The 26,091-nt window shown below is 31.3% G+C and overlaps 1 protein-coding gene and 1 pseudogene across 1 annotated transcript; one reads left to right on the forward strand and one right to left on the reverse strand.

Annotated features, from left to right (window-relative positions):
- Nucleotides 1-9,435: 9,435 nt before the first annotated feature.
- LOC149570437 (non-functional NADPH-dependent codeinone reductase 2-like) lies at nucleotides 9,436-12,510 on the reverse strand. Its single transcript, XM_089823087.1, has 6 exons — nucleotides 12,264-12,510; nucleotides 12,016-12,162; nucleotides 10,956-11,131; nucleotides 10,622-10,865; nucleotides 10,263-10,442; nucleotides 9,436-10,169 (listed from the first exon to the last, which is right to left on the reverse strand). The coding sequence occupies exons 2-6, from the start codon at nucleotides 12,139-12,141 to the stop codon at nucleotides 9,942-9,944; spliced, it is 954 nt and encodes a 317-aa protein (XP_089679213.1). The 5' UTR covers nucleotides 12,142-12,162; nucleotides 12,264-12,510; the 3' UTR covers nucleotides 9,436-9,941.
- A 9,531-nt stretch (nucleotides 12,511-22,041) lies between these two features.
- Nucleotides 22,042-25,375, forward strand: LOC149570438 (NADPH-dependent aldo-keto reductase, chloroplastic-like; annotated as a pseudogene).
- Nucleotides 25,376-26,091: the final 716 nt, after the last annotated feature.

Below are 26,091 nucleotides of genomic sequence, written 5' to 3' on the forward strand. Positions count from 1 at the left end.
GTTGATCAAATCAAAGTCAACAAGGTCACTACATAAGCAAGAAAATTAGAGAGAGGTGACAAAATTGAAAATCAATTGGATTCAAAATAGAAAGTCATACAAGAAAATGAACTATGAAAACAAGAGGCAAGATGAAAAGTTGCTTTTTAGTTTTTTTTCAAACTCAAGACACTTTCGTAAAAAGGGGAAAAAGTCATCAAGTGTGGAAATATATCGATATGTTTGTGCATTTATAGAGGAGGAAAGGATGAGTGCAACTATTCAAATATATAGAGAGACATGTGCCTTGTGATGGGGGTGGATGGATTGGATCCACAACAAGAATTAAACATAAAATACACAATATAGGCACTTACAAAAATTATAGAATCATTTCATTTCCTACTAATAAAACATTACATTGTGCCTCTTTTATAGAGCTCTTTGATTATTTCTAGAAACATCTAAATTAACCAACATAAGACAAATAGATCTTTCTAGAACTATCTAAACATAAATGACTTCTAGAACTTTACAAACCTAAATATTAATTTGACCTAACCCTATTTAGTAATCTAGTTGGAATTTCTAGAATCCTTTATTATGATTTTACATTTCATTTGAGGGGGAAATTACACATTCCAAAACTACCCCCTCATTTCAACCTCAAATGTTGTTGCATACAAATTCCAATGTGCTATTTTTTTGCCTATTTCTCATGTCCACATCCACACCTATAGACTTTGAAACCTTTTGCCTCTTTGATGCCTTTCCCTAACATGTTTCCCAATGTTGTTGCATTCCTTCTTACACTTGAACATTTGTACCTAAATAAACCTCTAATCATTCCTACAATTTTCTACCAATTTGATCCATAGCTCCATCCACAGTCCATTTTTATACAACCTAACATTGATTCCCCCTTTGATTCTCTATTCCAACATTTTTTTTGCATAGTGACTCTTCAAGCCACAAATACTACACAGATTTAAATCCCAACATCTATCCTTTGTATGCCCTTTCCTATTATAGTGTGAACAATGCACAATCTTTATTCCTTCAATTAATTATCTTAATCCTTTATTCATCTTTCCATTATCTGTAGCATATCCAAGACCTTCATATTTTTTTCCTATAAGTAGGTTCAATCTGATTCCTTATTTCATGTTCATTTTTACCTAAACCTTTACCTATGAAAACCATTTTTCTCATTATTCTCAATCCAACATTACCATTAAAATAATTTAAAATATTTTTATTATCATTGCAATTTACACCTTTCTTTTCATATTCTTTAGCTTTGTCTTCATATTCGCTCTTATCAACCACTTCAACATAATTGCAATGATCAAGTGATAAACTCAAATCCTCTATACTACAAGAAACATCATATCTCAATTTTGATTTATACTCATTGCTTGCACTAAGTGACTAATTTAGTTTATCTATCAATAAACCATTCTCCTCTTCTAATGCCATGGCCTTTTCCTATAATTCTTTATTTTTCTCTCTAAGGTTGCATGATTCCTTCACTTGCCAATTATGTACTTCTTCCACAAATTTTAACTAGTTCTCTAGTTCTTCAACTGCCTCTATATATAGACTAATTTCATTTAACAATTTTGACTTTTCTTCTCCCATTTCATTTCTTAATTTTGCCAATTCCTTGTGTAAAATTCCTTTTTCATATAGCAATATTGCATTTTCTTTCTTTACCTTCAGTAATTCTTCTTCTAAATGATGTATCGTCTCTTTCTGAACTCTACTAGATTTTCCCATTGAAATCAAAAATTTAACACACCTTACTCTTTCTTTTAGAAAATTATAAATGCCTTTTTACTTCCAGAATTCTTTAATTAAATTTTCAAACAACTTGAAACAAACCCTTTAGGCAGCTAGACTTCTTGCAATATTCTTCTATTGACATAATTTAGTTAACACCTTTTTCTAACTATATGTGCTTTCTTGTCAACTTTCCTTCTTTCCTTCTTCTCATAACTGCTCAACACTTCCTATGTGGTCTTCTTCAAAACAACTATCTTTTTCATAACACAAAGCAATCCTCCACAATTTGGCAGCACCAAAACATCAGTTGCTCTTTTATCACAATCTGAAATTTTGTCCTTCTGGCTCTGATACCAATCTGATGGGGGTAGATGGATTGGATCCACAACAACAATTAAACAAAAAATACACAATATAGGCACTTATAGAAATTATAAAATCATTTCATTGCCTGATAATAAAAACATTACATTATGCCTCTTTTATAGAGCTCTTTGATTATTTCTGGAAACATCTAAATTAACCGACATAAGACAAATAGACTTTTCTAGAACTATCTAAACATAAATGACTTCTAAAACTTTACAAATCTAAATATTAATTTGACCTAACCCTATTTGGTAATCTAGCTAGAATTTCTAGAATCCTCTATTATGCTTTTACATTTCATTTGAGGGGGAAATTACACATTCCAACACCTTGGAGGTGTGGGTTGGTAGTACAAAAAATTAAAAGCGACGGTAATATAGGTTGAATGAATAGAAATAGAGGTGGGATGTGTTATAGTCAAGAGGAAGCTCCATTGTATTTGTGTTTGGATGAGAGATGGCTAATTGATAGCAAGTTTCTCCAGAGAAGGTTGGTTGTAAGTTTTTTTGCTCAACGATTTTGAGAGCATTTTAAGAATAAATGAAAATAATGTTCATTTTTGTGGAATCAATCTCGTTTGTCTATGTGAATTTTGTGAGTTAAATGGCAGGGGAAGATAGTCTCTTTTAAATTATATAATAAAGTTTAATTATTTTGGAATGATTCAAAATTTTAATTAATATTTTAAAAAAATACGTCTCTTTTATGTTCACTAATCTTCCTTTTTAATGATAAAATAAAGTTTTATTATTTTGAATTGATTAAAAAAATTAATTAATATAAAAAAATTGACTCTTTTATGTTGACTATAAGCTTGAAATGAATTAATAAATCATAAATGATTAATATTTATATGTTAAATATGTTGTTGATAATATATTGACAGGAACAATTAATTAAAAATATAAGTTCATTTAGTCATAAATATAATTTCTAAGAACGAATCAATAGCATTTAGTTGATTGATTGTAAATAAGGAAAGTTAGTTAAAGTGAAATTAATGACCAAAATTATTGGTTTTGATTAACATGAATGATAATGTTTACAAATTTCAAAAACTTTGTGTCATTAGCTTTGTAATTACTATGAACTCCTACTTATTAAACAATTATAAATTTCAAATTTTGAAAAAAAAATTTATAAATTTAAGATTTAATTATAGTATTTCTTTTAATAATCAGTTCTTACTCAATGTTAAATTTAATTAAAATTTATTAAATTTTAAATATTGATAAATTTTAAATAAGATTAAATTAAATTTTTATTTATAATAATTTTATAATTTAAAGAAAAAATAATATTTAATAGATAAAGAAATTTTTTTTTTACTAAATTAACTAAAGAATATAAATTTCATAAATTTATAATCTATATATATATATATATAATATTTGATAAAATAATAATATGAGTTAAATTATAATACATTATTTATGTTTTTAAAATATATATACTTTAGCCGATATATAGAATAACAAAGACTTTTTATACCTATAAAAAGTAAATACAAATACAAAATTGAAAAATTGAACCTTAAAACTTAACAATATTTATTTTGACAAAAACTATAAATATTTTGGACAGTGTACTATCCTAATATTATTATGCATAACATGTGTGACACAACAAAAATTTCTCAAATTTTTTGTTGTTTTCGATTATAGAATATAAATATAATGAAGATCAAATGCTAAAAATTTCAAAAAAAATCGTTGTGTTTTCATTTTTTTGAAATTTACTCAATGGTGCAATTTGTAGGGAGGATAGCCACGTCCTAACATGAGAGGCATGGGCATGGCATTGTATAACATGGGCACAACTTTTTTTTAAAAGTCAACTTTGACTATTTAGCACTTTTAACTTAAGAATCAAAGTCAACTTTGACTATTTAACACTTTTAACTTAAGAATTGTCTTAGTGTGTGATGTTTAGCCTTCCTCAACTTACATAGACTCTTTACAAAGAAATTCAACGACACTACATTGAGAATTTTGACAACTAATGAGATTATAAATCAAGTTGGTGAGGTCTCTAATTCCCACAAAAAAAATCTCTCCATTGTATTTGAAGAATGCCTTTCACCCTCAAAGTCCTTATAACTTAGCGGCTTATTTCCCAACATTGAATTCTAACTAGTAAGAATCTTCCCATAAGTGCAATTCTGGAACCTCACATGTAACAAGTGTTTTAAAATTGATAGAGTTACTTCAGGAACCTCACATGTTACAAGTGTTTTAAAATTGATAGAGATCATAACTCGCTTGTTTTATATTGCTCTTTTAGAGCTCAAGTTTGGATCTCTCTTAGAAAAGGTGTTGGCATTTATCTTTACATTAATCTATACTATTTTATATTATCTATCTTTATATCAATCTATACTATTTTATACTATCTATCTTTATATCAATCTATACTATTTTTAAGTTGAGAGGTTTATTTCTGTGGAGCTTGCCACCGGAATGTTATGACACTCTGGTAATGTCAGACATCGTTTATTCAATACGGCCATCAAAAATCTTGTCCTTTCCACGCACTAATATTTCTTCTTTGGTTTAAAATCTGACGAGCAATTTAATCGTTTTCAAAATTATTCATTCATATTTTAAATCTATGAGATGAGTAGTCTTTTGTCGAAACATTCACCTAGTTTAGTTTTTTAAATTTTACTATAAAAAGATAGGAAGCAAATTCATTAGTAAAAGTATATGATTCATCAGCGTAACTACCAAGCTTTATATTAGACAACAATAATCTAACGCGTTTAAGTTTTACCAACAACGCCTTACCGTAGAAATGTTATTGTTTCTCAAATTACATTAAGCTTAACCAATATCAAATGGAAAAATTGAAACAAATTTTCCTCCCATGAGGAGCAACTGAACAATTCAATTATGAACACCACGTACACAAGAAAAACAATCAATTTTATAAACCATAATTCAAGCTAAATGTTTCTTTTATTAGAAAAACATATATTTGAACTATGTATAAAGATATATCTTATAAAACTATCCAAACTATCTCCTCTGGCCAATAAAACAAAGCAACTCTTCTATTTAACAACCTAATCACCATTGAAATGTTGAGTTTACAAGAATTTTTCATATTCAAACAGGGGTTGATGCAAACTTTCCTTGATACCACGACAATTGTAAGTTGAAATGTTTTTACATCAACCAACTAGGAAAGGCACGACAAATAACATGTTTTGGGATCTATGATAATCTGAAACGGCCATGCACAACAACACGAAAGTTCATAGAATGCCCTGCCACTGCAACGTCCAACCTATAAAGGTACCAACACACATAATCATCTCCATTCATTCCTCCCAAATCTCCTTGACAATTTTTTTGTGATTAGGTAAGTTATATGCTTCGTCGGAGCTTCCTACGTATTTTTTCTCTAATTTGATTATAATTCTCTCTAAATATAATGTTCTCTTCATCTTCCTATTTGTCATGTTGTTTTTTTAGTTCTTGAGACCATATTAATAAGAATATCCATTTCTCCTAGGTCTCCTGGTGGATTTGTTGCGACTAGGTAAGTTCTATGTTTCCTTAGAGCTTCCTGCTTATTTGTTCTATAATAAAAATACCAAATGCCTTATATGCTTGTGTTGATTCCAAACAACACTTCATCTTGCATGGCTTATTCGTTATTTGTACTCACTAAATCATCTACACTTTACCGTCTGGGCTTTCTATCATTTTAATTATTTAATTGCATATTTCCATGATGATTTCATAACTGTTATAGACCTTGTCCTTGTGACCAGCACCTAAGCATGTTTTCTCTATCATCTTTGTATAATATCATCCTCCACGAAAAATGTGCTAGCTTCCTGCTATCAAATCCACTTAATTATTTGATATGTGTAAATAGCCCAAGCAGGAATACATTTTTAAAAACTTTCATAGAGAATAGTGAGATCAACATGCTAATTATATGATTAGAAAAATGAAAAAACCCATGAATTCAAAATGCTAATTATTTGTATAGAGATTTGTACTAAAATCAAAGTGTAATTATTTGTATTCATGGCATGTTGAACTTTTGTCAAAGTATGGTTAACGATGAAAACAAAAATTGAGGCATTTATAGATAACTACTGAAAAAATGATATGGGGTAGAGTAATCATCTATCTGTAGCTACAACCATTGGCTATGATAGGAATGTGTGGGCTCAAAATGGCATGTTCTTAGCGATCAAAACAAAGGATGTGTCTATGATTATGAATATCTTTATCAATATTGGACTTTACATTGGTTAGAACATGATACATGATTATCCAAGCTGAGCCTTGTGAGCTATATAATAAAGCCACAAGCATTTCAATGAGTAAGGAAAAATAAAAGCCAATAATCATAGGGAATTTTAGTTTATATTTATCAATTTTCCTCGTAACAATCCTCTTACATACTATGGTAGTAAAGGACTACAGGAAGCCCTGTTAGATGTTTGAATACAATGCTTTAGAACATAGGGAAATTAATGTACTATTAAAACCCTAGAATCAATTTATGCCAATACTTTGACAACATATGTACCACTGGTGATTTGAAAACATGGAAATAAGATCTCTCCTCAAAGAAGAAATTCATATGTGAATGATTGTGGTTGTGTTCATAGGGTTAGAATCACTTTATGTCTCTCATTAAGATTTAGGTTTATGTTTCACTCCATGTGACATTAAATTAAGAACTAAAGAAAAGGTGAATAATAGATATTTAAATATAATAATTCATACAATATAGTATAGGATTTAATTAGAGTTAAATTCATATACTTATTAAATACGAAAACTAAATGTTCTTTTATGCAAAAACTTCATTGTTATACATTTCTTTCATATTTTATACATAGAATATTAAAACTTCATTGTTATACATTTCTATCATATTTTATACATAGAATATTAAGAGTGTGGCTTATGTTTCACTCCATTAGGTTCTACTATATGCTATGATTATGATTAGAGTTAGGGTTTTGGGTACAATTAGTGGAAGACTTGTAAATGATTTTAAGGTTAGGTTTAGAATTATTGTCCAATTAAGGATAGAATTATGCTTATGATTAACAATATTAGGGTTAGTGTTTAATCATAATAGGCTTCAATTAGGATTATACTTTTTTATACATAAAATATTAAGAGTGGGTTAGGTTTAGAATTATTATCCAATTAGGGATAGAATTGTGCTTATGATTCAACGATATTAGGGTTAGTGTTTAACCATAATGGACTTCAATTAGGATTATACTTTTTATATATATAGAATATTAAGAGTTTGGCTTATGTTTCACTCCATAAGGTTCTACGATATATGTTATGATTAGAGTTAGAGTTTTAGGTACAATTAGTGCAAGACCTTAAATGATATTAAGGTTAGGTTTAGAATTATTGTCCAATTAGGGATATAATTGTGTGTATGATTCAACAATATTAGGGTTAGTGTTTAATCATAATGGGCCTCAATTAGGATTATACTTTTTATATATATAGAATATGAAGAGTTTGGCTTATGTTTCACTCCATAGATTCTATCATATATGTTATGATTAGAGTTAGGGTTTTGGGTACAATTAGTGCAAGACTTGTAAATGATATTAGGGTTAGGTTTAGAATTATTTTCCAATTAGGGATAGAATTGTGCTTATCATTCAATAATATTAGGGTTACTATTTAATCATAATGGGCTTCAATTAGGATTATACTTTTTTCATACATAGAATATTAAGAGTTTCACTCTATAAGTGATAATATAATTGAAGACGAGGGTCATGCAACCTACTTTGACTTTTGAAAGATACACAACTTTCCAAACAATAAAATTTGACATTTTCATGACTATATAAGACTATCGCCTAAACCCTTGCACCCCTCAAAGGTGCAAGTGTTAGTATACTATTGTCTCACTTGCAGCAATATCAATCTATACTATTTTATACTATTTTCTCACTTGCAGCAACCACTATTGGCCGATGTTTTCAGAAACCTCTGCCTAGACATTTATGGAACACCACATCCTTGCTTTTATATTGGCAAATTTTGACAGAAGGTGACAATATATCTATCTTTCTGTTTATCTATTCATTCATTTATCTATTAATCTGTTTGGCTGTCTTTATAATTATTAAAAAGGAAAAACCGTCTATTGGATAAATAAATTTTAAAACAATGAAGCAATAACTTTTTGAAATTGTAAAGAATTATAAATGATTTAGATAATAAATTTATAAACAGAGATGATTCTTAAATACAGTGTACAAATATAAATAAAACATATCAACATTATTGTAACGGTAAATTTGGTATATCCTTACCAATTCCAATTTAATTTTAGATCCATAAGCTTTATACCAATGAAGTTGGGCTTATTCTCAAATTACCAACCCTTCCCACTTAACTCATTCTCATAATTGATAATTATAACCATATCCTCCCATACATTCACATGCCACATATAGGCATTCAAACATCACAATTATCTGGTGATGCTACGAACTTCATCTTACACAATTCATCAAGGCATATGAGGGCATGGACATTTTTCAACTGTGTAAAATAAGTTTGCTGCCCACCAAAGGAGTTTGAAGCAGATATTCACAAGATATTCCAGTTATAGGCATTTTTAACTTGTAAATGCACCATGGTCTGCAGATGTCTGTATAAGGTTGCCATTTTACATACAGATCGCAAAAAAAACTCGGTCAAGAAAAGTCATTCTTGTGAATTTTAATATTGTAATTGCACCTAGACATTGCATGTATAAAAATGAGCAATTACCTAGGATTCAGGAATCATCTTAGGAAAATCATTTCGTAGTTTATACAAAGAAAATGAAAGCATTAATTATTGTAGTTACTTGAGAAGCCTATTATCACATACACAGTATCATTTGTAATCAGGGAAATTCCACATAAATCCATAATGAATAATTGAATAGAAGCAACAGAGTTCCTTTCTGGATGTCTGTGCAATATGACTGCAATCTATCAAGTTGTGTAATAGGTCACATAGAGGGTGAAGGACTCAAAACACGTTTTAGGTGAGATTCCAGATATGGAAATAGAATGACTAGCACAATGATTCTATGCTTTCTGTTCACGACTTTCATTTATAATCATAAAGGTTGATAATGGGGTATCAATAAATACAGCTTTAAGAACATATTTCATGATGAAGGTACAAACAAATTGCATATCTTATACACAACAAGATTCTAAGGGCCGAGTTAGCATGCAGAGATTGGTAGAACAATATCACTATCATCCATACAACACTATTTTATCACAAAAACTAAACCAACCTCCAAATCTTATCAGATATTTATTGATAATTTTAGTAGAATTAACTGTTTGTAGAGCCCCATGAAAACATTGCCACAATTTGCGGCAACTTAATCTTAGACTTCTACTTTCTTGAGCTCCGGAAACAGAGATTGTATCACTCCAATATCTCCTTGTAAACATCAGTACTCATAGAAAACTTCTTGTGCCCAAGAAGGCAAGTTCATTATAATTCCCCCAAAGCTAACAGAAACATTCACAGGTGATTAAGCAAATAGATCTATTTAATATGTTCATAAAAGTCTCGAAAACAGAGATTGTACCACTCTGATATCCCCTTGTAAACATTAGTACGCATATAAAACTTTGATATTACCCAGGAAAGCTATCGCCTTCATTATAATTCACCCAAAGGTTATAGTAACATTCACGGGTGATTAAGCAAATAGATCTAAAAATTATCCTCATAAAAGTCTCAATTACTTGTGACAGTATTAGACCATGGAGTATGACTGCATCAAACCTCCCCATCCCATAATTCTTCAACAGTTTTGTAGGGGCTGGTTGTGCTATTTACAAATTTGTGCCCTGTGGATATCCTACCCTGTTTAAGCTTGGAAATCTTGTCGTGATCATCCAAAGTTAATGACCAATCGAATATTTGAAAATTTTCAGCAATTCTGCCTGGATTGAAGCTCTTGGGCAGCACACTCACTCCCTGCTCAACAGTCCACCTTAAAATGACCTGCATTTCCACTCCATTGATCTAAGTTTCTAACTCATGTTCAAGCACTAATTCAATGATAATAATCACATATTCATATGAACAAGTAAATACCTGTGCTCTAGTCTTTCCATACTTTTGAGCAATTTCTTGAATGAGGGGGTTATCCATCACCACATTAGAACCCCATGGAGTATTTAGAGATCCAAGAGGAGAATGTGCGGTCACATGAATGTTATGCTTGCTGCAACACTCTCTCAACTTCTTTTGCTGCCACATTGGATGCACCTCCACCTGTCATTGCATACTATAATCATCACATAATGAAACCATTTTAGTGCAAAAGACTACCATACAAGTAATGCTTGTTCTCTAGATGATTTGGAACATGTATAGACTAAAAAACTGAACACATATAGCCCTTTGTTCAGATGGAAAGCAAGCCTTCAAGAAAGAAAATGCAACTCATTTACCTGATTAACAGCAGGAGGAATCTTGGCATAGCTCAGTAAGTCTTCAACCTTTTTAGAGGAAAAGTTACTGACCCCAATGGCTTTGGCAAGCCCCATCTCCATGCACTGCTCCATTCCCTGCCAAGTAGACTTTAGATCCAATGGCAAAAAGTCTTCTTCTTTTGGCGGGCAAAATGGAATCCTTGTTCTCATCTTGACAGGCCAGTGGATAAGGTACAAATCCACATACTCCAGTTGTAAAGTCCTGGATATTAGAAATATTTTTCAATAAGAAGGCCTACAAAACAATGTGAATACTGATTCCTGAACAGATGACATAAAAAGGAATCGATACATCAAACTATTCCTGATTGCAGCAACTGGGTCATCGTGTTCAGAGTTGCATAGTTTGGTCGTAACAAAAACATCTTCTCTGCTGACAATCCCACTCTGGAAAGCTGAATTAAGTGCTTCTCCTAGTGCGTGCTCTGTGCGGTAAAGACTTGCTGTGTCAAAGTGTCTATAACCCACCTACAAACAAGAGTGAAAAAAAGGTAGAGATGGTCATATTAGGTTAAATGGGCAACTCAATTACATCACTCTAAGTACAGGGCAAAGGAGGCTCATAGACCAGCAATAATGAACTTCAGAAAAATTACAGAGGTTTGAAAACCTCCACTCATAATTTCGTCGGGTAAATGTTGGAAACCCACCCAGAACATAGAATAATTAAGGAGTGCCAAAAATAAAACAAAAATCCACACATAACACAGAATAATATTTTCAATAAAGGATAACCTAGAATTGGAGGTATGATGAAACTAGGGGAAAAGATTTAGTAGTCATTCAGGCTAGTTTTGGGCACCTAGAACTCTTAAACTGAAAGTTGGATTTTACCAATTTTTTTGTATGTTTTTCTAGCTGAGTGAAGGGCTTAAAGCTAAGCTTTTGGCTTTTGGGTATTTCCAGACCTCAAGCACACAAAATAGTCAATAGTCAAAAGGTGTCAGTTCAAAACATTTGCCCCATACCCGCTATATTCATGCACAAATAGTTGTTCACCCAAAAAATACCAGTACTTGTGGTTTGAGGCACATTAGTCATTATGAAATGTCCCAATAGTGGTGCACAAATTGGTCAATCACCAACAAAAAAAATACTGACTATTAGTGCATGTACGATCAGATATTAGTACATATTATCATTTTTTGAAGTTTTTTTAGAACGGATATTGAAAGGTATCTATGACAAAACTATCACGATTATTAGAAAGTATCCATGACAAAACTATCACCATTATTAGACACCTATCATTACTAAATCTATTGGACTCCCTAGCAGCTCCTGGGTCTCTTCCCCTAAGTCGGAATAGATAATTATGACATTTAATAGAGTGAAAAAATTGAGATGGGTACCTGGAGAGCAGTAATCACGGCTGCTTTAGTCTCCTCGTCATTCAGATTCGTGGTTACAGTTCCCAACCCAATTAACGGAATCAGGGCTCCTGTATTAAGTTGAGCTCTCCCCTCTGCAATTCCCATTACCTGGTGCCCGAAGCCACTCTACAAGCATTCAAAGAGTCATAAATTGTCTCCATTTTACAAACTTTTTTTTTTCCCTTTAATTTTCACCATTTCTGATTCAAAAACAACAGGAAATCTACCTGAAATTTCTGATCAAAAGATTTTATTCGGGACGCAGCTCTAGCTCTTTTCTGCAGACTGCAACGATCGTCTACATATGCCTACATATGCCGTGGATTTCCACCATGTACAAACAAAACCCCTCCTCTAATTAGCCACAGAAAAACTCCCTTGTGAGGTATTCCCTACCAGAATCTTGATGTTTCAAACTCGTTGTTTTTAATTGTTCTTGTGTTTTCCGGCTTCGGTTTTATCCACCTTTGGGATGTCAGCTTACGGATAAGGAAAAAAAATTGTAATATTAAAAATAGAGTTCAGGAATATTTAGATGTCAGTCATCCCATGAATTTTATATTATAGTTTTTCTTAAAAGTTTCACCTCTTAAATTCAAGGACTATGTAATTGATCAAATATTATTAAAAAAAAAAGAATTTTATATTCTTTCTAAATTTATAGTTTTGGTGAGAATAAATTTTATAAATTTTTTGACACGTGGCAAACATTTTTTCTAACACCCTATTTTCACCCCTCAATTTTAAATTTTAAAGGCCTAAAAATGTGTGACTCATATTTTGGATGAAAATCTTCTCATGAGACCTATTTTGCCTAAAAAATAGAATTGTGGCCCCTCCCATCCTCTTGTGCCTAGAAAATAGAGTTGTAGCCCTCCCATGGGACCTTGCCTAAGGCAACGTTTAGGTCCAATAAACATTATTGCTAAGCCAATAAGGGTGGGGTCCCATGGAGGGGACTTCCTTAAAAAAAAATTAGCGGGTACTCTAGAAAATTTTAGTATTAATTTAAAGTGGGAGGTTCTATGAATTTTGTATTGGAAGTATTCTTACAAAGTTTAAGCCCCATAATTTATGAAAGAGGGTGGTCTCATATTGAAAATTGGTATATGATTGAAAAGATGGGGGGCAATTTCTAACCCCCCATCTTTTCCACCTGCTTAAATTGTACACTAAAAAGTAGGGGTTGCGACATTTGAGGAGAAGATTCCAATTAATCTCGTAGCAAACTTTTTTTTGGCTTCATAAGACCACCCACTCCACCAAAATAGATCCCGCAGCCCCCTCATGGGACCGCACCCTAAGATTTAAGTAATTTTTGAAGATTTCAAATTATGATGAAGTTTTAACTTTTCACATATTTATTAAAAATTTAAAATGCTATCAATCTAACATCTCATTGGCTCATAGAAAAAAAAAAAAAAATTTCAACTAAAAATTATTTTAAAAAATTGTGGGTGTTCAGATTAACGAAATCAGAGTGATTATTTTTTAAACTTCTTGTTGTTTTCGATACAATATATGCAGATCATCAAAATCAAATGATGATTTTATTTTTTTAAATAGTGCATTTTCGATTTTTTGAAATTTAGTCAAACGTACATTTTGTAAGAAGATAGCCACATCCATATGTCACCATAGCCATAAGCATAGCTGTCAGCTTCGGCTAAAGAACTCAGCTCATAAGGTTAACCCTCAGCCACGATCCAGTCCCATACATGCTCTATACTTTTTTCTACAATTTCTGACATTTATATAGAGAATTTTGGATTGAGAATTCTACTATCCGTGGTAGGCAGCTGCTATCCTTCAGTTTCATCACAGATTTCTTAAAATTAATCTCAAATGTAGGCCGAAATCTGTCAACATGGCCCCAATTTTCTGGAAAAAACTAATGGAAGGAGGAATAAAATATTCCCTGATCGACATCCATTCAAGCAAGCACAAAATATTCCTTCCTCTCACGCAATCACCCTATGCTTATCCACGCTTGAAAGAAAATATGTGCAAAAATAGTATGTTTACACCTTGAAGCGCACAGAAAATTTGTTTGAAATCGTCATCAATTGGTAATTGACATATTCTTAGGGCGTAATTGAGCAGCACAAAGCACAATTTGTGGCATCAATCTTTTCAGGATGATTTCTTTACAGGATGATTGCAATCTCAAATAATTGGAAATGATAAAAGAGGCAATCCCAATCCTAAAGAATGTGTCTACAGGAAAGGAAAGATAGATGAATTGAACAAGAGGGAAAACAATATCGCCCGGGTGAAGAGTCAGTTCCATCAAATATAGATACCACTGCAGTTAAACCTATAAGAGGCATTGAACTACAGCAGAACCTGTCAGTTTGATACATGGTCCTTCAATTTCTACAGGTCATACTTCTTGCATATGGACTCAAAATGAAACAACTTTTGTTGTGATTACAGTTATTTTAATTAGGAACACCAATAGCTGGCATATCCCCTATCTCATCCAGGAATTAGCAAGTACACTTGCATGAATTTTTGATGCCACGTTTAAAGGAGAGTGCAAGATGTAGAAGCAAAGTTAAGACATGTGTACAGTTGAACAAATGCATGCATAGGAATGGAGAATAGGAATGCAATATTGGGAAAAGGAATGGCTATTCCAATCATAGTTATTTTTTGGAATGGGTATAAGCTCATTTTAGAGGCAAAATGAAAATATATATTTCTATGCCCTTTTCTAATTGACAAAACAAACAAAAAATAGAAAACGTATTCCGAATTTTCTATTCCTATTCCAACAACCAAATGGACCCTAAATTGTAGAAGTCCATGTGATATGACTAGATTCGACTTGTTCAAAGGTCTATAAATACAATACAATGTAAAAAAAGTGAATTGAATTATAGACACCTACACCCATACATGTAAAGTAGGCAAAGACTACCTTGAGTTGGATGCCTACCCATCAAGCCATTTCATAGTCAAATTCCTTACCACCGTACAAGTGGATGATTTCTCTTTTTTAATCCAATTTTAGTTTAGCATGGAAAACATTGCAAAATTGGCATCATAAAAAATGAGCCTCTTTCAAAAGCTTGGCTTATTTGGTTAACACAACAATGACTAGAAATTCAAATTTTTTATAGGCCATAACAGTTAAAAAAAACAAAAGATTTTAATTGTGTACAATCCTAAAGTAGTAACATGTCTTTAGCGAAAAAGTCAAATAAATATTGTAATGCGAAAAAAGAAAGTCATGCATACCATTGTAATACTATTTTTCACTACGCCTTAAGATACCAATGTTAAATATTCGATTCGATTGTGTTAATTTCTTACTGTCAACATTTGAAATCAATAATAGATCGCATTTGCATGTTCAACATTGTTGATTTCTCATCACCCATTTTAGTATCTCAACATTACGTTGATGGAGCTACTCACAAACCCCCCCAAAGACTCCACAACATTCGTGATTTCTCATCACCTATTTCAATATCTTAACATTATGTTGAAGGACTTGCTACTCACAACCCCCCTTAAGGACTACACAATTGAAAATAGTTCACCATCACATGTAGTTTCCCTATTCTACACAAAAATATATTGATTAGAAAAACACGTGTCTTTAATGTTAAAAGTTTTCTTTTTAAATGAATATCAATTTACATGTCACAAGTCTTATTATTTGAATATCTAAAGATGAAAATAATAATAATAAATCATTCATCAATGTTCTTTCAACTTAAGTTATAATCAAAACCTTTTAACTATTTCAAGCTCTTCTAAAAATATATAGAATTTATATTATAATTATTTGTAAAATGTTATTTATCTTCCTTATTACATTTTAAGTGTTGTATTTTTAGAATTTGGCATAAAAAATTGATTGGCCACTTTTAACAACTCCTTTGAATGACTTCAATGTTATCAAGTAAAATTGTATTAGAAGGGAAAGAAATCATTTTAGTAATTTATTAGCTAAGTAAATCTCTAACTAGACTGGCGTACTCAAGAGAACATCCAATGTCCATCAAAGGCATGTTAGCAAAGTTACAAGCATTAAAAACTATAGTCGTATCACCATAATTATTTAAATTTCTCTTTTCTAAAATATGTAAGTTTCAATTGTGTAGTTTGTCCACTCAAACTAATTGGCTCATGTTACATGACCAATGGGTCACAAGAACTCATCTCTCATGAGAATGAAGGAATACTTAGCACATCTTATTGAATAATATACATGTAGATGCAATAAGAATTGTCACTCCGTTTATCATAATTATGGATCTTTTCAAGCTTATCAATTGGTTATGCATGACCTCTTTGGTCATGATATTTCTAATAGATTTAGTCGTGTTATTTTTTTTTTTCAAGTCAATTCAAATGAATGGTTTTCTCACATTCTTCATTATCTACAAGATGGTACTTTTCTAAAATCTTCTACAACATATACTAGAGCTCTAATACAAAAACTCTCTACTAAATATATCATTATTTCTAATGTCCTATAAACAATAGGGTTTAATGATCTTTTCCTTTGATGTCTTAACTAAATTCAAATCCTCTTGTGCCTTGAACAATGGCATGCATGCTCTTGCAAGGGGAATTTTAATGGAAAAACCTTACTTAATAAGTTGCTTTGGATGGGATACTATTGGCCAACCATGGGCCAAGGTTCTTTCACATTTATCTAGCATTGAAAAATTTGAGCTTGGTTAATCTAACTATTATGTAGTGACTTATGGAATTTAGAGCACATCATTCTAGCATTCAAGCACTTTTATGAATTACCCCAAATCTTTAGTCTTGTGGATAATAATCATATATTGAAACAATTTTCCCTAAAATATTTGGTGGAACATATGTTGACTACTCTGCCCTACCCTGGACTAGTCCATTTTCACATATTTCTACCAGAAATATTTGAAGGAATATATGTTTAGAGGCTCCTTTACTGTAGATTTCATGGTTTTCTTTTCATTTGCATTTTTTGTTTTAATTCATGCAGACTAGGGCTCCATTCCCATATATATACTATAATATTATTTTATTTTTACTATATAATAGTCCTTACTATTTTATTTGAAGTTCAAATGTATTTATTACTTATATTTGCAATTTTCTTTGGATTTACTATCGACATGCTTCCATTTACTATCAACAGGAACTTTGACACTTTGTGTCACTTGTTGTTATCAGGTTTCAAACTAAGAAACGTATTTAGTGATTTATGTTTGATGAGTGATCATTCACAAATATCCATTTGAGGATGAATGCATAAATTATATTTAGGTGATATTGATTTTATATGGCTGAAGCATTCGATCTTGTTGAGGTCATCATTTCATTTTGATTATAATTCAAACATGTTTAATCATGGACTTTCTTCTAAAGGTATTTATCTTGTCATTATAGCTAAGGGAATCTTATTAAAATGGATGACCTCCCAATCATTCATGATGGAGTTTCTTCTAAGGTTAATCACATTTAACTTGTTCTTGAGGTTAAGAGCACTTGAGTTGCAGTCGTATTATTCTTGTGGTTAATAGCATTTGAATTAGAGTCGTATTAAAATGGACTATATACTCAAATTGATGTTTCACCCTTATGAACGTCACCTACATGCACTAAGCATTAAATGTTCCATTCATTCTCATGAGAGATAGATTCTTGTACCCACTCTCTTCACGCAAAACGTAGTTCAAAGAGTTTGACATATCCTAATAAATTTAACACATAAGATGATTTTTAATAGATAAGAATAAAAATGTAATACTTACTCTTTTTAATATTTGTGATTGTTTTTAATTTAAAATCTTTAATAGATAAGAAAATATTTTTAGATGATAGTATTAATAGTTTATATAAAATTAACAGAAAGTAAAATAAAGATATGTTTATTAAATATTAATATGGTTCAAATTAGATTAAAGTTTATATAATTTAAACTATATAATATATTTTCTATCTAATATATTCATAATTATTAGAGTTTAAATTAAGAATATGTAACATTTTTATATGTTTTTTTAAATTATCTTATTTATTTTAAGTGTATTATTTACATTGCAATCACAATATTAATAGAATAAAAATAGTTATAATAATTTAATATCATAATATATAATATACTAGTAGTATAATAATTTAATAATATATGGGTCAACATAACAATAATGTCATTTTCTTATGGAATATGTATAATCGTTAATTAAAAGATTAGCACATAATTTAAAAAATAAATGTATGGACCGAAAGTGTCGAAAGGGCTTACCTCAAAATATAGAAACCATAAATAACATAGGCACTACCTCGAAAATGAGTAAGCTTTACGTAGCTAATGCAATACCAATTGAAGGAGGCAAGTCTAGACCATCTTTCTTCCTCCACATGTTAGTAGGGTCAAGAATAGACCAACTATCAATTGTCTCTTCTTCATCTTCCTTATCCTCTACATGGAGAAATGACAGGGAAAGTTTGGGAAGCCATTTTGATGAGAATATTTTTGTGCATAATTTTCGTATCTTATATATATATATATATATATATATATATATATATATATATATATATATATATATATCTTAGTAGGTATCTCCAAGATATGACCTAATGACCACCCTGCTTTACTTTGGTCATACAAATTGCCAAATTGGGATCAAGAAGGGGTGAGTGAGGTGAGACTAATCCCGCTAGGTTGCATAGTAACCAAGATGGGACCCACCATATCTATGGCAAGGTAAACCTCATCTTGAGTACTTGATGAGGTTTGAACCTAGTCGATCAACTGCTCGTCCAACAAAAAAAAGTAATTGGTCTACACCCTGAGATTGATACTATAGCATTATTAAATTTAAGAATGGTAACTTTTTTATGATTTCTGAAATTCCAAGGTCTTTTGGTTTAGTTTTTACTTATATGCTTGTATGTGCTTAATTTTATGTTTAAATACACACACACACACACACACACACACACACACACACACACACACACACACACACACATATATATATATATATATGTATGTATGTATGTATGTATGTATGTATGTATGTATGTATGTATTTGTTAAATTTCTATATGCATGTTCATGTGTGTGTGTGTGTGTGTGTGTGTGTGTGTGTGTGTGTGTGTGTGTGTGTGTGTGTGTAACTTGCATTTTTAGTCAAGCTTTATTTAATTAGTATGTAGTTTATATCTTCTATTCTATTTTCCTAGTGCTTGTTTCTTCTACTTTCTCTCTTTTCTATATGAATGTGGTTATTCCTCTCTTTTCTTCCTTAGTTTATTAAATTTCTTTTTCAATTGTCACTCTCCTCTTGCCTCTCTTTCTCTCATTCCTCCCCTCTCCCCTTTTTTGGGGTGGCTGAGTCTTCTACTATTTTCATTTTCTTCTTAGATTCTCTATCATTTATTCTAAGGACCAGTCACTTAATGTGACGCAAAAAACACTCACACAATTGAATTGAGAAGAGAATCACATATTACTATAAATAGTAAGTATTATTTCTAGATAAAAGGAATGTGACATGTGACTACAGTGATCCCTTATGGACACTTTTCATGTGATTTGTCAATGCATTTATATGTTGCACATGTGTCTACAAAAATGATTGCAACTAGTATACCTAACAAAATTCCTAACTTTTAAGCTTGATAGATATCTATATTGTGTTCCAAAATAGTGATGCCCCTTCCCTACTTACACAAATTCACCTTGTAATGTCTCGTGTTATATTTTTATATACAAAATAATAACTTTGAGAGGAATCAATAGGGTAGTTTAAAATTATGGAGCTTAGCTCTTTGATAGGACAAGTTTTCCCTACAACCTATTATGGTGTTGATCAAGCTCAAACAAGCCAACCACCAAATTAATTCTAGTGAAAATAAAATGTATATATATATATATATATATATATATATAATGCTAACCCCCCAATTGTGCAAGAAGTTACTATGATGCAAGCAGATGGTTTTCCTGGTGACATGCAGGAGGTTAACGTGGAGATCACGAAGAAGGCTAGCAGTGAGGTCTAGGAAAGAATTCATGTGCTAGAGGAGAGAATGTGTCTATTGACAAAGTTCACTATTAAAGTGACACATGCTATTGCCATCACACTGAACTTTCTCAAGGACTTGGAGGGTGACTTTCCTAAGGAGGACACAAAAATGTTGTTTGACTTCCTTGTGAAAGATTGGGCTAACATTCTCTTGGGGAAGAAAGAGGATAAGAAGCCTTAATGGTTTTTTCTTTTCTACTTTTATGCTATTAATTTGTTGGTCTTTGAATTTGATGGGGTTTAAGGCTATCATGCCTTTGTTTATATATTAGTATAGCTTTTATGGTTTTTACACAAGCAGTATGTATGTTAGGCCTACTAATACTCTTTTAATTATGGATCAGAACCTTGTTTTTGTTTTATTAAGTGGTAGGGGTTACTTTTAGTTGATGGTTATTTGCTGGTAGTTGACTCTAGTTTGATTGTTAATGGGCTAGCCCCCTAGTTTTGGTTGTTTTTAATTCAAAAACTAAAAGTTTAAAAATTCAAATAGTAATTGTATTTAAAAATTATTAATCTCACTTTCATTCACATGTCCAATATGATTAAAAATTTAAAATTTGCAATAGTAATTATATTTAGAAAGTTACCTGAAGATGGGTAAATTTCGAGAACTAATTATATTTATTTAAATTATTAATCTCACTTTCATTCACATATCCAATATGATTAAAAATTTAAAATTTTCAATAGTAATTATATTTAGAAAGTTACCTGAAGATGGGTAAATTTCTAGAACTAATTATATTTATTTATTTTGTGATGAGGGGATCACTATTTGATTGATTAGTTGCTTTCAATCATGTATCCCCCAACTTCTTTTTTGTAAATATGTACTTTTATATTATAAATTAATAGAGAAAGTTAAAGTATTAATCTCATATCATAAAAGTTAAAGTATTAATCTCACTTTCAATCACAACATTTCGAACTACTAAAAATTCAAAAAATAAAGTAATAATCATATATAAAAAATAACTAATCTCACTTTTATACACAATAATCCAATAATTAAAAATATATTACTTAACTCAATAATTTATAATCTTTTAACAATTACTTAAAAACTAAATTTAAAATATTAATCTCACTTTCATACACGATACATCCAATAACTAAAAATAAAAATGTATTAACAATATATTACTTAATTCAATAATTTATAATCTTTTAACAATTAATTTAAAAGTAAATTTAAAATATTAATCTCACCTTCACCTTCATTCACAACATTCTTTATGACTAAAAATTAAAAAAATTAAATAGTAATCATATATAAAATTAATTATTCTCACTTTTGTTCATAATATATCCAATAACATAAAATAAAAACTAATTAAAAATATATTGCTTAATTCAATTATTTATTTATTTATTTCTAAATTAGAATTGAAGTTAAAAAATAAATAAAATATTAAAAATTATTAATCTCACTTTTACTCGTACCATTTCCACTAACTAGCTTAACAATCATATTTAAAAATAATTGTATCTCAAGACAATCCATCCAATCTCTTATTCAAATGAAAAAGCGACAAGTATGTCCAGGACTCTAGATGCTATGAGCTCCAAAATCGACGGTGACTTTCTCATTCAACCCTACACGTTTCAGAATCTCTATTCATGCTTAAAATGGGCGTCTTCTCCAGACAATTCGGTAAAATACTGGAAATTTCTCGATTCAGCGGATTGCATACTGTCATCCAATTCTCTTTTCCCAATCACAAGGTTCTTCAATTCCTTTTTCATGTCAGGGTTTCTTTAAAAAATAAGTAGTTCCATTGTGGTTTCATATCTACATAATCTCAGCTTTCTCCCAGGAATTATGCAAAGGTAATGAGATTTGGAGCTATACAGTGAATTCAACAACAAAATATGCAAATTAATCAGTACATTTTGTTTAGTTCTTGTATCATATAGACAATAAATGGGCCTGTGAATGCTTGTAGGGAACATCATGGGAATTGTCAGAAGAAGTGTTGAGCTTAATACAAGAGCCCTGATTCCCTTAATTGGGCTGGGTACTGCATCCCTTGAGAAGAACCAGGAGACTATTATAGCAGCAGTTACTGCTGCTCTTCAAGTATTTACTCTTTTCATTAGCAATTCTACCTCTGGGTCATGGAAAAGAGGATATACTCTGTTTAATCTTGAAAAATACCTCTACATTGTGGGAAAAGGGTTTTATGTCAACTTCTTAGAATTTTCCACATTTTATAATTTTAGGGTTATGAATTCTCCTTTGTTTGATTCTAGGAATGATGTGCTTGGGGCAGTCCATTTGAAATATAATGCTCATCTAATGTTGGTATTTTTACAATGCTCTGTTTCTGTAGGTCAATATTAGACATTTTGACACAGTTAGGGTTTACGGCTCAAAGCTTGCATTGGGGAAAGCCCTGAATGCAACTTTTCAGAGTGGGCTTGTCAACAGAGAAGATGTTTTTGTCACCACTAAACTCAAGAATTCAGAGCACGATGATCCTATTGCTACAATCAAGGATAGTTTAATGTATGTTTATTTTTCACAAATTCAGTCTTTTTTTCCTCTATTTTATACACCTTAATTGTTTTGTTGTTTTTTCAATTCCAAGACTCTGCAATTAGAGTATGTGGATCTATTTCTCATCCACTGGCCTATCAAGACGAGAGTAGATACTCCAAGTACCCCTGTCAAAGAAGAATATTTCTTGCCATTAGATAAAAAGTCGACTTGGCAGGGTATGGAGCAATGCATGGAGATGGGGCTTGCCAAAGCCATTGGAGTCAGTAATTTTTCCTCCAAGAAAATTGAGGACTTGCTGAAACATGCCAAGATTCCCCCTACTATTGATCAGGTAAAGAGTTTGCAAAAATGTATTTCCCTATTTTAGAGGCTTGTTTTTCATCTGACACAAGGGCTATCTGTGTTCATTGATTTTTTAACATGTTCTTGGTGTCTTTAATGAAATGTCTCACTCATTGTTCATGGACAAATTCAATAAGTTATGAGTAAACTCTAATCGAATAGTGTGTATTGGATCATGTGTTGTCACTTTTCAGTGAAACAATAAACTTTAGTATTTATTCAATTATGAGTAGTTAGACTCGTGGCAACTTTAACTCTTACATAAGCTGCAAAATCACATTGTTATAATCATATGCAGGCATTTTAGATCATTTTGTTCCAACTTCCAAGCATAAGCATAATATATATAGAAAATATATTGAATCAATGTAGAATACAAAGTATATACTTCAAGAAAGAACTAGCAACTATATAAGTAGAAAACATACCAGCAAAAGAGCAACTACAGAATGCTTGAGAAACCAGTACAAAATGGACCGGAAAAGATTAAAACCACATATATAGTTTTAAGAACTATGAAACAAGGACATAAACATTGGTACATAAAATTAATAGAATGTTCAGTAAGCTTAACAAAAGAGATCAGTAATGACGACAACCAGAGAATTGGAATTATAGGAGAAGAGAAACTAGGAAGAGCAACAATCAATCTAAAAGAAAGATCTTAGGCTCTGTGCCATTATGTGAACTGTGAAGTATTGTGATCGTATTAAAGATTATTGGTATCTCTTTTAAAGTCGATTAGGAAGTTGTCTCTTTGAAATGAGATATTATTATCAAGTATTTATTATATTCCATTAATATTTATTATATTTGTTCCATAACAATGTTGTCCTTTCACTATTAACTTATATATTGATGTCAGATAGCACAGTAGAATTAAATGGATTCTGTCTACCTACAATTTCTTTTTGCTACAAAGTTCTCCAGATGTTCCTCTTGGTGTATAGTTGATCATGGATGTTTCTATTGTTAGAGATAATTAGTTGTATTTATAGGTGGCTATTGTGACTATATCACTTTGATATAATCCCATTTTCTCACCAAATCCCTTCATGGGAGCTTTTAAATCACAGTATTACAAGTCCAGAGTAGCTAATAGTTTTATTAATGCAAATCACCTTTGTAACTATCTGTTTTCTAGTCCAATTTTGTAAGGAAACTCAAGTGTGGAAACAGCTTCCTACACTAATCTCATAACGAAAGTATGATGCAAATCCTATTAAAATCTTCTACACTTACAGATTCAATATCATGTAAATAACAATATTGCAGCCAACCATGCATACAGAAAATAGACAGAGAAAGGAACACATAACACAAGGATTTTTCGGTGGGGAAAAACCTTTCGGTAAAACAACCCCACCCCTTAAGAACCGGCACAATGTATTATCTTCAACACGAGGTTACAATACACTTGCAATGCAAGTTCAACATCAACAACAGAAGACTCTAGTAGCTACTCGCAGTACCAACAATACACCTTTTTTGCATCGCATCTCTTCGCAACCCTAAAAATGCTTATAACATGTGCTTCACTTTAGGGCTACTCCCAAAGGTAAACCGTATTAGGGTTTTACCATTCTCTGAGAAAATAGGAAACCCGAACCCCACTATTGGGGTAGAGTGTACAGTACTCAAATATCTTAGTTGCCACATGTCTTCACCTGTCATTGAATCTTCCTAACATAGCTCTTACATGTCATAGGAATCTGTCATAACCGTTTTAGTCATGATCTCCTTACACAAAATTCAAGATGTCGACACATCAACATTATTTGCAAGAAAAACATTTTACAAAACAAATAATAAGAATAAGAATTATACAAGGTTGAGACACCTTATTCCTAACATTTCACCTAGTATTTTATCTAAGTCACAAACATTACTTGGTCTAGTAATTGGAATTTATTGAATTGCATCAAGTTTATGTTGACTCAGTATGGAAACACATAGGTGGAGATGCATCCACAATGGCAGCAAAAGAAGTTGAGAGATTTTTGCATCAAGCATAACATTCATGTGAGTGCATGGTCTCCTTTGGGAGCTCCAAATACTAGATGGGGTTCCAATATGGTAATTGAAAACCCCATTATTCAAGAAATAGCCCAAAAGCATGGAAAGACTAAAGCTCAGGTATGTGCATTATTTTAGATTAGTTTGGTTTTTTGTGTGGACATTAATTAGAAACTTATATTGGCGATGTGCAAACGCAGGTTATGTTAAGGTGGGTTTAGAGCAAGGAGTGAGTGTGCTGCCTAAGAGCTATAACATAGGCAGAATATCTAAAAACTTTCAAGTCTTTGGTTGGTCTTTGACTCCAGATGATCATGACAAGATTGCCAAGATTAAACAAAAAAAGTTAATGTGCAGAGAGAATTATGTTAATAGTAGAGCCGGCCCTTACTCTTCCATTGAAGAATTATGGGATGAAGAGGTTTAACACAGTCATGCCCTTTAGTTTATAGCGCACCAGAATTGGCACATAGACGTAGATATTTTATAGATTTGTTTACCTAATCTCCTTGTGAACACTATTTTTACCTCGTGAATATGTGTGTGTGAGAGTGATGGGCATTGGCTTGACTGGGTACCTCAAAGTTATCCATGGGTGCAAATTTTTAGAAGAATAGCTCAGAATGATAGAATCTCTATTTCTGATTCTCAAGACAGCAACAAGTCTAATTGAATCTTATAATAACAAGTTTGTATCAAAGTTTTAATGGTGTTTCTAGAAATAGTTAAAATTCATAAAATAATATAAATAGATTTTCGATAAGATGTCATTTTATTGGGTGATAAAGAAGTATTGTGTCAATGCTTTAACATATATATAAATGATGAGTTTTATTATTTTTAAGGCTAGCTTGATCAAATAGAATGTGCAATTCTTGTGTACTTTGACTTTACAATGTGACTTTTTAAAGTTGCTCTGACTGATATTATTTATTACCATTTTTTATTGTTGGAATCTAAATTGTGAACAATCAGTATTACAATGTTAAATAATTTACATACTAGCACTCACACCCGATGGAGCAAGGGGCATGCCGATAGTCAAAAAAAGTACAAGTCTATAAGATGATTGGGGTCATGTATATTTGTTTTTTCTAGACATTTAATTAATAAAATAGGAAACTTAAAGTTCAAACAAATAAA

Source organism: Cupressus sempervirens, chromosome 3, assembly GCF_028749045.1.
Source record: "Cupressus sempervirens isolate cs-2001-9-10 chromosome 3, ASM2874904v1, whole genome shotgun sequence".
NCBI classification, from domain to species: domain Eukaryota; kingdom Viridiplantae; phylum Streptophyta; class Pinopsida; order Cupressales; family Cupressaceae; genus Cupressus; species Cupressus sempervirens.

Coding starts and splice junctions, on each gene's coding strand:
- LOC149570437 (XM_089823087.1), bottom strand. CDS start 12,141: ATGGGAATTGCAGAGGGGAGAGCTCAACTTAATACAGGAGCCCTGATT. Junction 11,132..12,015: donor CCGTGATTACTGCTCTCCAG/GTACCCATCTCA, acceptor TCTTGTTTGTAG/GTGGGTTATAGACACTTTGA. Junction 10,170..10,262: donor ATGGAAAGACTAGAGCACAG/GTATTTACTTGT, acceptor GTGGAAATGCAG/GTCATTTTAAGGTGGACTGT.